This window comes from Triticum aestivum, chromosome 1B (genome assembly GCF_018294505.1).
Source record: "Triticum aestivum cultivar Chinese Spring chromosome 1B, IWGSC CS RefSeq v2.1, whole genome shotgun sequence".
In the NCBI taxonomy this organism is placed as follows: domain Eukaryota; kingdom Viridiplantae; phylum Streptophyta; class Magnoliopsida; order Poales; family Poaceae; genus Triticum; species Triticum aestivum.
This window is the reverse complement of record NC_057795.1, coordinates 533,930,654-533,945,106: the sequence shown is the minus strand read 5'-3', so window position 1 is coordinate 533,945,106 and position 14,453 is coordinate 533,930,654. Positions and strand designations below refer to the sequence as shown.

Below are 14,453 nucleotides of genomic sequence, written 5' to 3'. Positions count from 1 at the left end.
TTAGCCGTAAATTTCAGGTGATGGCTACCTTGCTCGTGACGCAAGACCCATTCTCCTCCTTTCTCTAGGCTCACTCCGGGCTGCTCTTGGAGGAGATCGCCGCCAACGAGTGCGCCCGTCTCGACGGTCATCCCAAGGCGTCCTCCATTGCCCTCAACGTTGGCCAGGCTGCCCACCACGGCTCAGCGCCTGATCGCGGCTTTGATCAGCACCGCGGTCGGATGCGGAGCCGTGGTGGGCCGCCTGCCCGATGGTGAGGGCTGCGGAGGACGGTCGTCCAGGAGGGTGCGCTCTTTGGCGGCGATCTCCTCCAAGAGCAGCCAGGGCGAGCCTGGAGAGGGTGGACATCACTTGAAACTTGCGGCTGACCCTTCAGATGAGTTGCAACGTGAGGGTTTGGTCGGTGATGTGTTCGCCGATGTCACCTAGCATGTCGGCGAGGGCCTTGAGGCGGCGGCTGTACTCCGCGATGGTGAGGTCGCGTTGCACCATGTTGTGGAACTCGGCGCCGAGGATGATCCCGCGGCCAGGCTGGTTGTCCCAGAACAGGAGATGGAGTTGAGCCCACATGTCGTAGGCGGTGCTGGTTGGCGACGTGACCACGTTCTGCAGCTCCTCGGAGGTGACACCATACATCCAGAGGACGATGGTGAGATTGTCGTTCCACCAGACGGCTCTCTAGTGGGCAGGATCCGCGGTGAGGTGATGTTGGACATTGTATTTGCAACAAGTGAAGTAGAATAACCGACGCCATTTGGAGTACGCACCGGGCTCGAGTTCCAGCTTGGAGTGGAAGTGGTGAGCCATGATGGAGGTAGGCCGGCGGTGGAGGACGGGCCGGCGTCAGCGCCGTCCAGACGGGGCACCATGAGTTCAAGCACGGCATCAGTGCATTGCGGAGGATGGCCGCGGCAGCCGCAGGTGCGACCCCCTTCCCCTGTATTGATCATCTTGATGTATGTAACTACGTATATATACAGTTTAACGAGAGAGAGATAAGGGGGGTCGGGTAAGAGTACGACGACACTTGCCGGAATAGCCTGGCATGCAGGACGTGCGCTCGCACATAGAGCACGAGCTGTTAGGGCTCCCGAAGAACTGGTCTTGATAGTTAGCCACTGGAAGAAATGTTGCATGCATATTCGAACATGTTTCGAGGGGAGATTAAGGAAAGGTTTCACCACACTTACGCCATAGGCAGGGGTATTATATACAGTTGGTGCCGCACCTGGCCTAGTGGAGAATGAGATCATGAGGTGGCCACTACTCTAGGACGTGCGCACAACGGGCAGCACAGTCAAACACTATGTCGTATGTGCAAGGATATACAGGTGCACATACGGTATTGTCTAGATACTCAACAAAAAAAACATTTGTTTTTTCCTAATATCGCACAAATACTGTGTATTTCCGACCTGCAATAATGTTATAATCGAGTAAAGAGAACCCACACCATCCTTGGATGTTATTGTTGGGTTGTGAGAGCCTTAGTAGTACATTGATCTTCAGTGACCAGTTTGCCTGCTTGAGCTAGCTACGAAGCCTATGACACCCCTTTAATCAAGCTGGCAGGGCAGGGCAACCGTTTTAGTGGACCACCCCCACCAACAGATGTTGATTGTGCCAGCAGGATGTTTGTTTTAACAGTTAAACAGAGAGTGAAACCAGTGGGTGATGGTGACGATTTAGTTAACCTTGCCTGTGATGGTTGTATATCCAAAGGGACGACATTACTTGAGCAAAAAGAGGAAAAGGCCGCGGGTGCCATGCTCTTTATCAGGCTTCTTTCGGGGCATCGTCTGAACTTGGCCGCGTGTGTGTATTCAGGAATGTCATCAGGCTGTGCTACTCCTTCATAAAAATAGTCTAATTATGTTGACACTCTCTATGTAGCGTTCTGCTGCTCGGTGATGACAAAGGCAACCCTGTGATCAGAGATTTCTTTACAGCCAATTTAAGGTCTTAATTCTTGATATCTCATTCAACTTTATTTTGAACCACAAGTATATACGTGATTGGTATACACCATGAATACTGTTATCAGATCAAGTTACAATTTGAGATGTGATAATCCTGTCATGACAATGCAGTGGAAATCCTTATGATGATACATTACTTGCTACTCTTGAAAGTGTCTACTCTGGAGATCATGGCTCTACAATGGTTAGTAATTATCCTACTCCATTCTACCGCTTTCTAATTTTATTGTGACAGATTCTTATATCCTACCATTGTTACTGCTTCCTGTTTGTTTTCAACGTCGTGGGACAAACATTGCAAGAGGATATGAAGAAGGTGATGTTGATTTCACTATGAGGCTGGACACAGAAATCAACCTGTCAAAGTGGTTGTTGTTTATTGATCTCTTGTCATTCTTAATCTGATTTACTGAGCACTCTGAGCATTTGCATTGGTGGGGATGGTGCCATGTCATTGTGATGTCGATACGAGTTCCCGCAAAGCAAAATTTGTGTGTTCCTGGTTGGCCTCAACAAACCATTTTCTTCTTCTTTCGACCATGTAAACTTTGCTGGGAGCACTGACCAGGGAAGAGTCTCCAGGCAACAAATCATAGCGAGTTTTATTGATATGAAATGCGAGCTGAGAAATCAAAACTGGGGTTGTCTCAACAAGGATCCAGAAAGCCTGCAGGTAGCCATCCCTTCGAGGTTGTCTCAACAGGTTGGGCAAGCTAACCAAGAGACAAGAGAGTTATTCCTGGGAATTTTATCATAATAAGCTGGAAGGACTTGGAACAGAATCAAGGGTCTGCAATCATAATTGTGGGTGGGTGTCAAATCGGTGGCAACCAGCGTAAAATGCCGCAAATTTGCCAAGATCTGTTTGAGTTGCGTCCTGTTACCGGACAACGAATCCGGTGGTTGTATTCAGATTCCGGTCGCCCCACATGGTTTCTGAAAGAACAAAACGAGGGATGCCATAGGCCCTCAAAGTGCAAAAGGCGTTTGATCTATGGCGAAGTTCCAGGGCTTCAGAGGACACTTGTAAGCTGATATAGCTGTAGTGGTGCAGTCATATGTCACAAGCTTATCTCCAGGGAATACAAGCTGCCAATGTGGAATCACAAATTATGTATTTGGAGAAAAGAGTAACGTGTGATGCTTATTTTCCAAAGAATCAAAATATCTCCTGATTTGTAGACGTGGGGCCATATATAGCAGCGTAATAATTGATAGCAATTTTTTGTGTCAACATTAGCACGTACAGTGATGGTTGGTTATGCATTTATGCTATGAATGCATATGCTTGCACCACCTAATACTTTTTGCCAGTGCTGCAGCGTCTACACAGTTTGGCATTGTTGCCTAGTAGGTAGTTTCTGTAGCTGTTGTGACTTATGACAATATGTGCTCATTGTTGTACCGTCTGAAGAAATTAGGGAATACCTCAAGGCTAGTGGTATCAATTTTTATTTCTTTCAAAAGGGGACTCCATTATTTTTATTTTGCATTTGATGACCAATACATTGTATTTCAGAGAGTTATGTCGACAACGAATCATATAATGGCTGACAGAGCCTTCACAAATTAGGGGAGACTCTCGCCCAATACTATCACAAAGAGATACAAACTGAAACTAGCAAGATTTCCAAATAGAAAGCATGAAGGAAGAACAAATGCAAACTGTTTGAAAGAAATTGTGTGCAAAGACTCTAGTTTCCAATGAAAATGCTAAGCCTATATGAGACCATTGTTCATGATTAAAGTAAACATGACTCTGTTGGTCCACCTGCCCTGCAATTCAATAGCTCATTCATTTCCTTTCATTTATGTTGACAACCACGCAACATTGTGAGCTATATAGAACATTTCGTCAAATTTGAACTGCATATGCACATTTGAGGGCTATACTGGTTTTCCTAATGTGATGCCATTTGGATGGACACTTGTATGATTCTCAATCCTGATTTGGCACCAGCCAAAGGAGTAGGAACAGCAGCTGGGGAAGCACCTCCATGGGATGCTTTGTGAACAGCCCCCTCTGTTCAATACCGATACCTGTCAGATTCCATAGCTGATGAATCTTTTTTTTTCCACTCTTTCCCGTCCTTATCTTGGTCCAGACAGGTCATTACAGCTAAGGAAAAGAAATAGGGACGAATCTTAGTTAATTCACGAGTAAAAACACATCCATTCCAACACCCTCTTAATCCACGAATAGCAGACTCATCTCTCGCAGAAGAAAAAGAAATGACAGTTTCAATCAAAAAGAAAAAGGAAAGTACTACTACTAGTAAGCAAAAACAAATCTTTCATCGCCTTCCTCGTGCCCAAAGGAGACAGGCACGGCACGGGACACCTGGCCAAAGCAGGAAGCGAGTAGGACTGATTAACGATCGCAAATCTGATCCTCGTTTCAAAAAAAAAACTATCGCAAATCTGCAGTCTCCCAGATTTTCTTCTCATCGCGGGTCCCCGCCGACGCCGACCCTCCATGAACCCACGCCACGCCTCCAGCCGACTACACCTACACGTACCCCGGCACCGCCGGCCACGCGTCCCGCGGAATCCCCCCGCCGCGTGCCACCCTTCCGTTTATAAACCCGACCACGGCAAGCACATGGTCACTCACAGCCTCACAGCAACCAGAACAATCCAGCGAACTCATCGCACGAGCATCAGCAGCAGCAGAGAGAGGCAGGAAGAGCGGCCGGCGGGCGAGATGGCGCAGGAGGGCCTGAGGCTGGTGTGCCCCCCGGTGTCGGCGCACGAGGGGCGGCTGCCGCGGCAGTACACACTGGAGGGGCAGGGCGCGAAGAAGGACATCTCGCCGCCGCTGGAGTGGTACGGGGTGCCCGACGGCACGCGGTCGCTGGCGGTGGTGGTGCAGGACATCGACGCGGACGAGCGGGTGCCGTGGACGCACTGGGTGGTGGCCAACATCTCGCCCGAGGAGAAGGGGCTGCCCGAGGGCTTCTCCGGCGCCGGGGGCAACGCCAACGCCGGCAGCGGCGCAGGCGGCGTCCAGGAGGGGGTCAACGACTGGAAGCAGCCCGGGTGGCGCGGCCCCGTCCCGGACTCCCACGGTCACCGCATCCAGTTCCGGCTCTACGCGCTCGACGACGTGCTCAGCCTCGGCAACAAGGCAAGCAAACTTCCATCGTAGTAATAACTCTGCTCTGAACTTTTTAACGTGTGAGTGAGCACTGATTCGTGGTGCTGGGTTTTGCAGGTGACTGTGGACAAGGTCATGGAGGCCATCGAGGGGCACGTGCTCGGGGAGGCCGAGATCACGGCCGTCTTCTAAGGAGTTCTTGTGGATTTTGACACTCGGCTCTGTGTGTGTCTGACCTTCTTGTTACTTCTCCTTGCCAATCGTGTGTGGTCTGTTCTGTAGCGTGCCTGTATACGCATGGCAACGAGCAGCCTTTGTAATTTTGATCCAATAAATGAAGTAACTTCTTATCAGCCGGGTACTGTCGCATGACAGATCTTTGTGATTGCAATCCATTCTGACTGCGGTAAGAAGGAATGGAAACTGGAAAATACCATCTGTGACATGAAGCACCAGTGGTCTAGTGGTAGAATAGTACCCTGCCACGGTACAGACCCGGGTTCGATTCCCGGCTGGTGCAAATCTTTTTTTCTGCTCAGTGAGACTCTTGTCATATCATGTATGGGGGGCGATTGATTTTGATAAATTCCGTCCTCAGCAATATGATTCTATACATGTTGATCAATTCCATCAATATGATTCTATGTATGTTGTCGTTGTCATTCTTTCACTACTTACCCAAAGTTCTTCAGCGACTCAGATTACTTTTGTTACTTTTGATTATTTCACTAATCATGTATGGGGGGTGATTGATTTTGATCAATTCCGTCCTCAGCAATATGATTCTCTACATGTTGATCAATTCCGTCAATATGATTATATGTATGTTGTCGTTGTCATTCTTTCACTACTTACCCAAAGTTCTTCAGCGACTCAGATTACTTTTGTTAGTTTTGATTCTTTCACTACTTACCCAAAGGGTTCTTCAGCCACTCAAGTTACTTTGGTTACTCCTTTTGTTACTTTTGATTCTTTCACTACTTACCCAAAGGGTTCTTCAGCCACTCAAGTTACTTTGGTTTACTTTTGATTCTTTCACTTACCCGAAGGGGTTCTTCTGCGATTTACAGTTCGGAAAAACGGTTTTGCGGGCCGCCGAGGGTGCGATTTACAGTTCGGAAAAACGGTTTTGCGGGCCGCCGAGGGTGTCGGTCGTGCATACCGCGGGGGCCGCCGTTTTACGGGCATGGTCGGCCGGCGCCCGCGGCGGGCCACGGGCCACAAATAGGATATACCACATATTCAGAATCATAATACAATATAAGATAAAATGTCAATATTATAATACAAACAATCATTTAACTTACAAATAATTATTGAAATCAGGAAAGCAAACTAAATAATTCAATACGAAACTTGTCCGGATACAAATCATCATTTAACTTACAAATAATTATTGAAATCAGGAAAGCAAACTAAATAATTCAATACGAAACTTGTCCGGATACAAATCACACGTGAATTCAATGAAATTAATCAGCCCTTTGTCAATGATGCTCAATGAGATCTTCATAAAGCTGAAAGTGGGTGTTTGCATTTTTATTTTTTCGGTAGGTCTGAAGAAATGTTGTAATGCGGTTAGGGTCTCTAGCTGGTTTAACATGGTTACCCATATTATCGCGAAAGAATAGAATTTCAAGTTCATGCCTCTCATCATTGAAAATCATATTGTGAAGAATAACGCAGCATGTCATGATATTTTTTAAGGATCGCTTGTCCCAAAAACGAGCAGGACCATGAACAATGATTAACCTAGATTACAAAACCCGAATGATCAATCAATATCTTTTCGGGCTGCCTCTTATACCCTTACAAATTCACATTGATGCTCCTGCCTCTTTTCAGTCTCCGATGCTCTTGACTAATATGCACCGAGGAGGGTAGATACCATCTGCAAGATAGTACTGTAAGTGCATCTAGTGCTCAGTGAGACTCTTGTCATATCATGTATGGGGGGCGATTGATTTTGATAAATTCCGTCCTCAGCAATATGATTCTATACATGTTGATCAATTCCATCAATATGATTCTATGTATGTTGTCGTTGTCATTCTTTCACTACTTACCCAAAGTTCTTCAGCGACTCGGATTACTTTTGTTACTTTTGATTATTTCACTAATCATGTATGGGGGGTGATTGATTTTGATCAATTCCGTCCTCAGCAATATGATTCTCTACATGTTGATCAATTCCGTCAATATGATTATATGTATGTTGTCGTTGTCATTCTTTCACTACTTACCCAAAGTTCTTCAGCGACTCAGATTACTTTTGTTAGTTTTGATTCTTTCACTACTTACCCAAAGGGTTCTTCAGCCACTCAAGTTACTTTGGTTACTCCTTTTGTTACTTTTGATTCTTTCACTACTTACCCAAAGGGTTCTTCAGCCACTCAAGTTACTTTGGTTTACTTTTGATTCTTTCACTTACCCGAAGGGGTTCTTCTGCGATTTACAGTTCGGAAAAACGGTTTTGCGGGCCGCCGAGGGTGCGATTTACAGTTCGGAAAAACGGTTTTGCGGGCCGCCGAGGGTGTCGGTCGTGCATACCGCGGGGGCCGCCGTTTTACGGGCATGGTCGGCCGGCGCCCGCGGCGGGCCACGGGCCACAAATAGGATATACCACATATTCAGAATCATAATACAATATAAGATAAAATGTCAATATTATAATACAAACAATCATTTAACTTACAAATAATTATTGAAATCAGGAAAGCAAACTAAATAATTCAATACGAAACTTGTCCGGATACAAATCATCATTTAACTTACAAATAATTATTGAAATCAGGAAAGCAAACTAAATAATTCAATACGAAACTTGTCCGGATACAAATCACACGTGAATTCAATGAAATTAATCAGCCCTTTGTCAATGATGCTCAATGAGATCTTCATAAAGCTGAAAGTGGGTGTTTGCATTTTTATTTTTTCGGTAGGTCTGAAGAAATGTTGTAATGCGGTTAGGGTCTCTAGCTGGTTTAACATGGTTACCCATATTATCGCGAAAGAATAGAATTTCAAGTTCATGCCTCTCATCATTGAAAATCATATTGTGAAGAATAACGCAGCATGTCATGATATTTTTTAAGGATCGCTTGTCCCAAAAACGAGCAGGACCATGAACAATGATTAACCTAGATTACAAAACCCGAATGATCAATCAATATCTTTTCGGGCTGCCTCTTATACCCTTACAAATTCACATTGATGCTCCTGCCTCTTTTCAGTCTCCGATGCTCTTGACTAATATGCACCGAGGAGGGTAGATACCATCTGCAAGATAGTACTGTAAGTGCATCTAGTGCCACCCCTAGTTGGTTTTGGAGTATTGACGACAAAGTTGGTTGAGGGACTAATGCGTTTGTGAGAATTGCAGGATAACGCAGGTAGTATCCCTCATTGATTCGGTTTACCTACCGGAGATGACCCCTAAAAATGTGTGAAGACATTGAAGACAATGGTGGTATGTGAAGATATTCATGAAGACTATGACATGAGAAGACATTGAGTGAAGACTATGGAGCGCGAAGACTGTGTTGTTTCGCTGTTTCCTTTTCTTCTTTGTTGAGTCCTAGGGACCACCGTACTGTTAAGTGGGGTCCAAGTGAACTAAGTCAGAATGACTGAAGTGATGCTCAACCCAAATCCTATGTCTTCGAGCGAAGACAATGAGAGCAAATCTCATCCTGAGCTGGATAAGTCAGCTTTGCTTGTAGTCCAAGTAAAGTTGTCGTGTGTGTTTGAAATCTGACTGTTGGAACACGTGTCAGTTCCTTAGTGACCCAGGGTCATTTCGGACATATCAGGTCGGGTTGCCCAGTGGCTATAAATACCCCACCCCTACACCATAAATTGGTGGCTGCTCAGAGTTAGTGCACGGCTTTTGTCGTTTGAGAGCAACCCACCTCGAAGCCTTTGAGAGAGAGAAATCCTTGCGAGGACCAAGCCCAAACACCCAGAGCCAAAGAGTGTTAGGCATCACTGAAGTCTTTCTGTCTGTGTGACCTGAAGACTTATTACACTTGAGGACTGTGTATCCTCCAGCCGGTTAGGTGTCGCATTCTGAGCATCCAAGAGTCATTGTGGATTGCCGGTGACAAAGTCTGTGAAGGTTTGGAAGTCTACCTTGAAGACTTACCAGAGTGATTGGGCGAGGACTGTGTGTTCTTAGCTCAAGGAGAATACGGTGAGGACTGTGTGTCCGGGACTGGGTGTCCTCGAGTTTAAATACTCAGCCGCTCCAACCAGACGTACCGTTGTCACAGCAACTGGAACTGGTCCAACAAATTCCGTGTCTTCAACAAGTGACTGGTTCTATCCCTTCCCATCCTTTACTTAGAGTTTGTCTTCGTGAAGTCATTGCCTATCTGTCGTACCTGTTTGACTTCATTGCTTGACTACTATCGTTGATTGGCTTCATACTATCTTCCATCCTGATCCTTACTACTTAGCTGCCATTAGTCCTGTTCTTTCATATCATTGCATACTTGACTATGGTTTGCTTATTGTAGTTTATCTTCCGCTGCATATCAATTAGGTCATTTTGATTGTTTGTCTTCAAAACTATCAAGTTTTGAAGACTTTCATAAAAATCGCCTATTCACCCCCCCCCCTCTAGTGGATACTAGCACTTTCAATTGGTATCAGAGCAAGGTACTCCCTTGTTCTGTGTGATTCGATTTAACCACCTGGAGTTTCAGCTATGTCGACTGCAGGGATAATCAAAGTCTCCGTTGCTTGCCCCGTGTTCGATGGAACTGAATATCCCTACTGGAAGAATAAGATGCGTATGCATCTTGAAGCCATTGATGTCGACCTTTGGTATGTCGTCAAAAACGGCGTTCCCAAGACTGGTGAAGGTGTCACCCCTGCTGATGTCAAGAAGTTCATTCAACTGGACTCTAATGCCAAGAACATTGTCTGTGGTCATCTGACCAAAGGACAGTATGGCCGTGTGAGTGCTCTGGAAATGTCGAAACTAGTCTGGGACTGGCTATCCAAGGTCAACGAAGGCGTCTCAACCCAGAGAGATCAAAGGATCAGTGTTTTTCGCAACCTCTTCAACCGCTTCAAGAGAAACGACAATGAAAATGTCCAGCTCACGTCGATCGCCTCACTGACATCACAAATGAGCTTCAAGCTCTCGGCGCAACTGAGATTACCAAGCATGAAATCGTCAAGACACTACTGAGATCACTTGACAGCTCCTTTGACACCCTTGCCCTCATGATTCAAGAATGCCCTGACTTCAAGACACTCGATCCGTCTGATATACTTGAGAGGCTCAACACACATGAGTTCCAACTTTCTGAGAAAAGAGATATCTATGGTCCCAACTATGGCCGAACTCGCGCTTTGAAGGCAAAAGTTGTTTCCTCATCTGAAGAAGAATCTTACTGCGGTTCTGATGATCCTGAAGACATTGGAAAGGAACTTGCTATGCTTGTGAAGAAGTTCCAGAAGTTCACTAGGAAGAGGGGCTTCAGAAAGTCTTCACGATCCAGCTCAAGAAATGATGAAGCTTCCACTCATGACCACAAGAAGAAAACATGTCACAAGTGCAAGAAACCTGGACACTATATCTCTGAGTGTCCACAGTGGGACAATGAGAAGAAAAAGAAGAAGAGCAAGGAATATGATTCTGATGACAAAAAGAAGAAGCAATCTTCAAAGTCTTCTTCCAAGTCCTCATCAAGGTCTTCATCTCATAAGAAGAGCTCATCTGGCAAGGCTCGTGCTTTTGTTGGCAAGGAAATGGATTTAGAGGAGGAGTCTGCTTCTGAGGAGGCGGAGGTGGAGTCTGGAGAGGAGTCCGACCCTGGCGTTGCAAGTCTGGCTCTAGCCACAGCCTATGTTGCCAAGTCCATCTTCAACACTGAAGACAATGACTTCCACACCAACGCTGAAGCTGATGACGAAGACGATCCTACTCCCACCTACTGCTTCATGGCACGTGGTGCCAAGGTAAAATCACGTGATGCTTACTTTAAAACATCAAGTGAAGATGACTCTGATTGTGAATCCAAACCTAGCTACAAAACACTTGCTAAAATTGCAACTGAACAAGAAAAGGCTATGGAACATATTCAAAAACTGTTAGACAAAAGCAATGACCTGTTGGACGCGGAAATGACACGTTCACAGTCCTTAGTTGAAGACATAAAAAATCTTCATGCTAAGTACCAAGAACTTGAAAGTCGTCATGAAACGCTCTCAACTACTTATGAAAGGCTCTCCTATGATTATCTTCAAAGGAAACAAGAGTTTGAGAAATTGAGAGCGGCTCATGAAGATCTTCAAAAAGAGAATGAGTCACTTCGCGCTCAACAGACCAGTCCCGCTCAGGATGGATTTGAACCACCATGTCTAAAATGCATTGAGCGTGATAACGCTACATCTGTTGCTGAATGTTCCACTGCTGCTACTGTTTCATTGTCTTCAACTACTGAAGTGGCAACTAACCCCTCTGCGGAGGATACCACTACTATTGCTGATGAAAATGCTAGGTTGAAGACATTGCTTGAAACAGGGATGTACAAAAGTTTGAAGGGACATCAGACACTCTGCGATGTCCTCAAAAAGCACATTCTGAACCGAAACCCTAGGAAAGAGGGTGTTGGGTTCGAGAGGAAAATGAATGTTGATGGCTCGTACTGGAAGCCTGAGCAGTACCCCAAAACCACATGGGTTGCTGCAAAGGAACCTTCAGTAGATCCATCCACTTTATCTGGCTTTACATGTGCTAATCCTATTATCATTGATGAATCCTTTGATGCAAACTATAAGCTGTTCAAGAATCAGAATGGTGAAGTGTTTGCCAGGTATATTGGTACTAACTGCAGGAATGGACCACCTATGAAGAAGATCTGGGTACCTAAGCAGTACATTGAGAATCTTCCCGTGAATGTCGTCATGACACCACCAAGGAAGAAGGCACACCCCAAACGTATGGCTTCATATGGCCCAAAGGCTTCATACAGATACATGACTCACCTGAGTCACCCTAACGTCAATGTTTTGCAGGGAAATCATACTCAGACTCATGAATATGAGTGTGTGTCTTCAAACCGCTATGTTCATAGAACTAAGAACTTTTCTACTTATTCATATGAGTATCATTCATCTCCTGCAAGGCTCTTTGCTAGGGCTCCAAAGCCAAAATTCTCAGATGCTGCACTTAGACTCATTGCTTCTAAGCCACCCCTAAAGATGTGGGTGGCGAAGAAGAATTAACTTTCTTTTGCAGAGAAAGGTCTCCAACCTATAATCAATGGCGTCCGATGCTATTGCTGGGGACCTAAAACACATTAAGGACGCATGATAAAATGTCTTACTATATACTTCACATCTGAATCGCTTACCAGTCATACTATGTGTCCTAACTTTGATCTAAGCTGTGACAATCCTTGTATGTGTCAAATGCCTATGCTTCACAACACTCTTTGTGAAGCCTATCCTCCTAACTGCACTGTAGGGCATGTCACCAAAAGCTTCAGAATGGATTATGGACAGTGAATGCACAAATCATATGACTGGTGATCAAAGTCTTCTCATGGACTCAACCTTACGTCCATCCGACAAGAGTCACATCACATTTGCTGACACTGGTAAAAGCAAGGTATTGGGTCTAGGTAGAGTTGCAATCTCAACGGATCAACACATGGATAAAGTGATGCTTGTTGAATCCCTTGGTTCCAACTTAATGTCTGTCTCAATGCTTTGTGACTTGAACATGATTGTGCTATTCGGAAAATATCACTGCCTTGTACTAATGGAATCTGACAAGTCTCTAGTCTTTGAAGGGTATCGAAAAGATGATCTATACATGGTAGATTTCTCAGCAGGTCCACAGCTTGCCATATGTCTTCTCGCAAAAGCTTCAGGATGTTGGCTCTGGCATCGGAGGCTGGGGCATGCTGGCATGAGGAACTTACACTCACTCATCAAGAAGAAGCATGTCATAGGCATCGAGGATGTCAAGTTCAAGAAGGATCATTTGCGTGGTGCCTGCGAAGCTGGAAAGATGACTAGGGCAAAGCACCCCTCGAAGACAATCATGACAACATCTCAACCCTTCGAGTTGTTACACATGGACTTATTTGGACCTACTCACTACTCCACCATCACAACAACTGCTTGTCTCTATGGCTTCGTCATTGTTGATGACTACTCAAGATACACATGGGTGCATATAATTCTCTACAAACTGAAGTGCAAGATGTCTTCAGACGCTTCGCCAATCGAGCAATGAACAATTATGGCGTGAAGATCAAGCATATCAGAAGTGACAATGGCACTGAATTCAAGAACACCGGTCTTGATCTTTATCTGGATACAATGGGAATCACTCATGAGTTCTCTGCTCCATACACACCTCAGCAAAATGGCATCATTGAGCGCAAGAACAGAACTCTCATTGAGATGGCTCGAACAATGCTCGATGAGTACAAGACACCTAGAAAGTTCTGGCTTGAAGCTATTGATACAACATGTCACATCATCAACCGTGTTTACATCCATAAGCTTCTGAACAAAACATCATATGAGCTCCTCACTGGAAAGAAGCCAAATGTAAGCTACTTCAGAGTATTTGGAGCTAGATGCTGGATCAAGGATCCCCATCACAAGTCAAAATTTGCACCTAAGGCTCACGAAGGCTTCATGCTTGGCTATGGAAAGGACTCGCACTCCTACATAGTCTTCAACCTCTATCTCTACAAGATCATCGAAACTGTGGATGTGAGATTTGATGAAACCAATGGTTCACAAAGAGAACTCCTGCCAAGTACACTTGATGAAGCTCCTCCAATCGAATCTATCAAGCTGATGGGAACTGGTGAAATCATGCCCTCTGAAGCACAGCCTGAAGAGGAACTTATCATTTCTGCACCTAACCAACCTAAAGACAATGCTCAGACCGAAGATAATCCTCCCAATGATGACAATGATCAGCAAGAGCAAAGTCTTCGTCCTGTTCATCCTCGTGTTGCAAATGAAGTACAAATTGAGAAGATAATTGACAGCATCAATGCACCTGGTCCACTGACTCGCTCAAGAGCAACACAGTTAGCAAACTTCTGTGGGCACTTTTCATTTGTGTCAATATCAGAACCCAAGAAAGTTGCTGAAGCCTTTATGGAACCTGAATGGATTCAAGCTATGCAAGAAGAACTTCAACAGTTCAAGCTGAACAATGTTTGGGAACTTGTCAAGCGACCTGACCCTTGCAAGCATAACATTATTGGAACAAAATGGATATATCGAAACAAGCAAGATGAGCATGGTCAAGTCGTCAGAAACAAAGCACGTCTTGTGGCTCAAGGATATACTCAAGTAGAAGGAATCGACTTCAATGAAACATTTGCTCCTGT

General features: G+C 45.1%; 1 protein-coding gene and 1 non-coding gene across 2 annotated transcripts; both read left to right on the top strand.

Moving 5' to 3' along the window:
- The first annotated feature begins 4,566 nt into the window (after positions 1–4,566).
- LOC123094021 (UPF0098 protein CPn_0877/CP_0992/CPj0877/CpB0906) lies at positions 4,567–5,429 on the top strand. The gene is made up of 2 exons (XM_044516102.1): positions 4,567–5,106; positions 5,194–5,429. Exons 1-2 carry the CDS (start codon positions 4,582–4,584, stop codon positions 5,266–5,268), a joined length of 600 nt encoding a protein of 199 aa, XP_044372037.1. The 5' UTR covers positions 4,567–4,581; the 3' UTR covers positions 5,269–5,429.
- Positions 5,430–5,525: 96 nt separating this feature from the next.
- Positions 5,526–5,596, top strand: TRNAG-GCC (transfer RNA glycine (anticodon GCC)). The gene has a single exon. It is a non-coding gene; the product is annotated as a tRNA-Gly (tRNA).
- The last annotated feature ends 8,857 nt before the right edge of the window (positions 5,597–14,453 follow it).

Bases quoted from the DNA above. Each gene is read 5' to 3' on its own strand.
- LOC123094021 (XM_044516102.1), top strand. From the start codon at position 4,582: ATGGTCACTCACAGCCTCACAGCAACCAGAACAATCCAGCGAACTCAT. The intron at 5,107-5,193 runs GCAAGCAAACTT...TGGGTTTTGCAG, and splicing joins TGCTCAGCCTCGGCAACAAG to GTGACTGTGGACAAGGTCAT.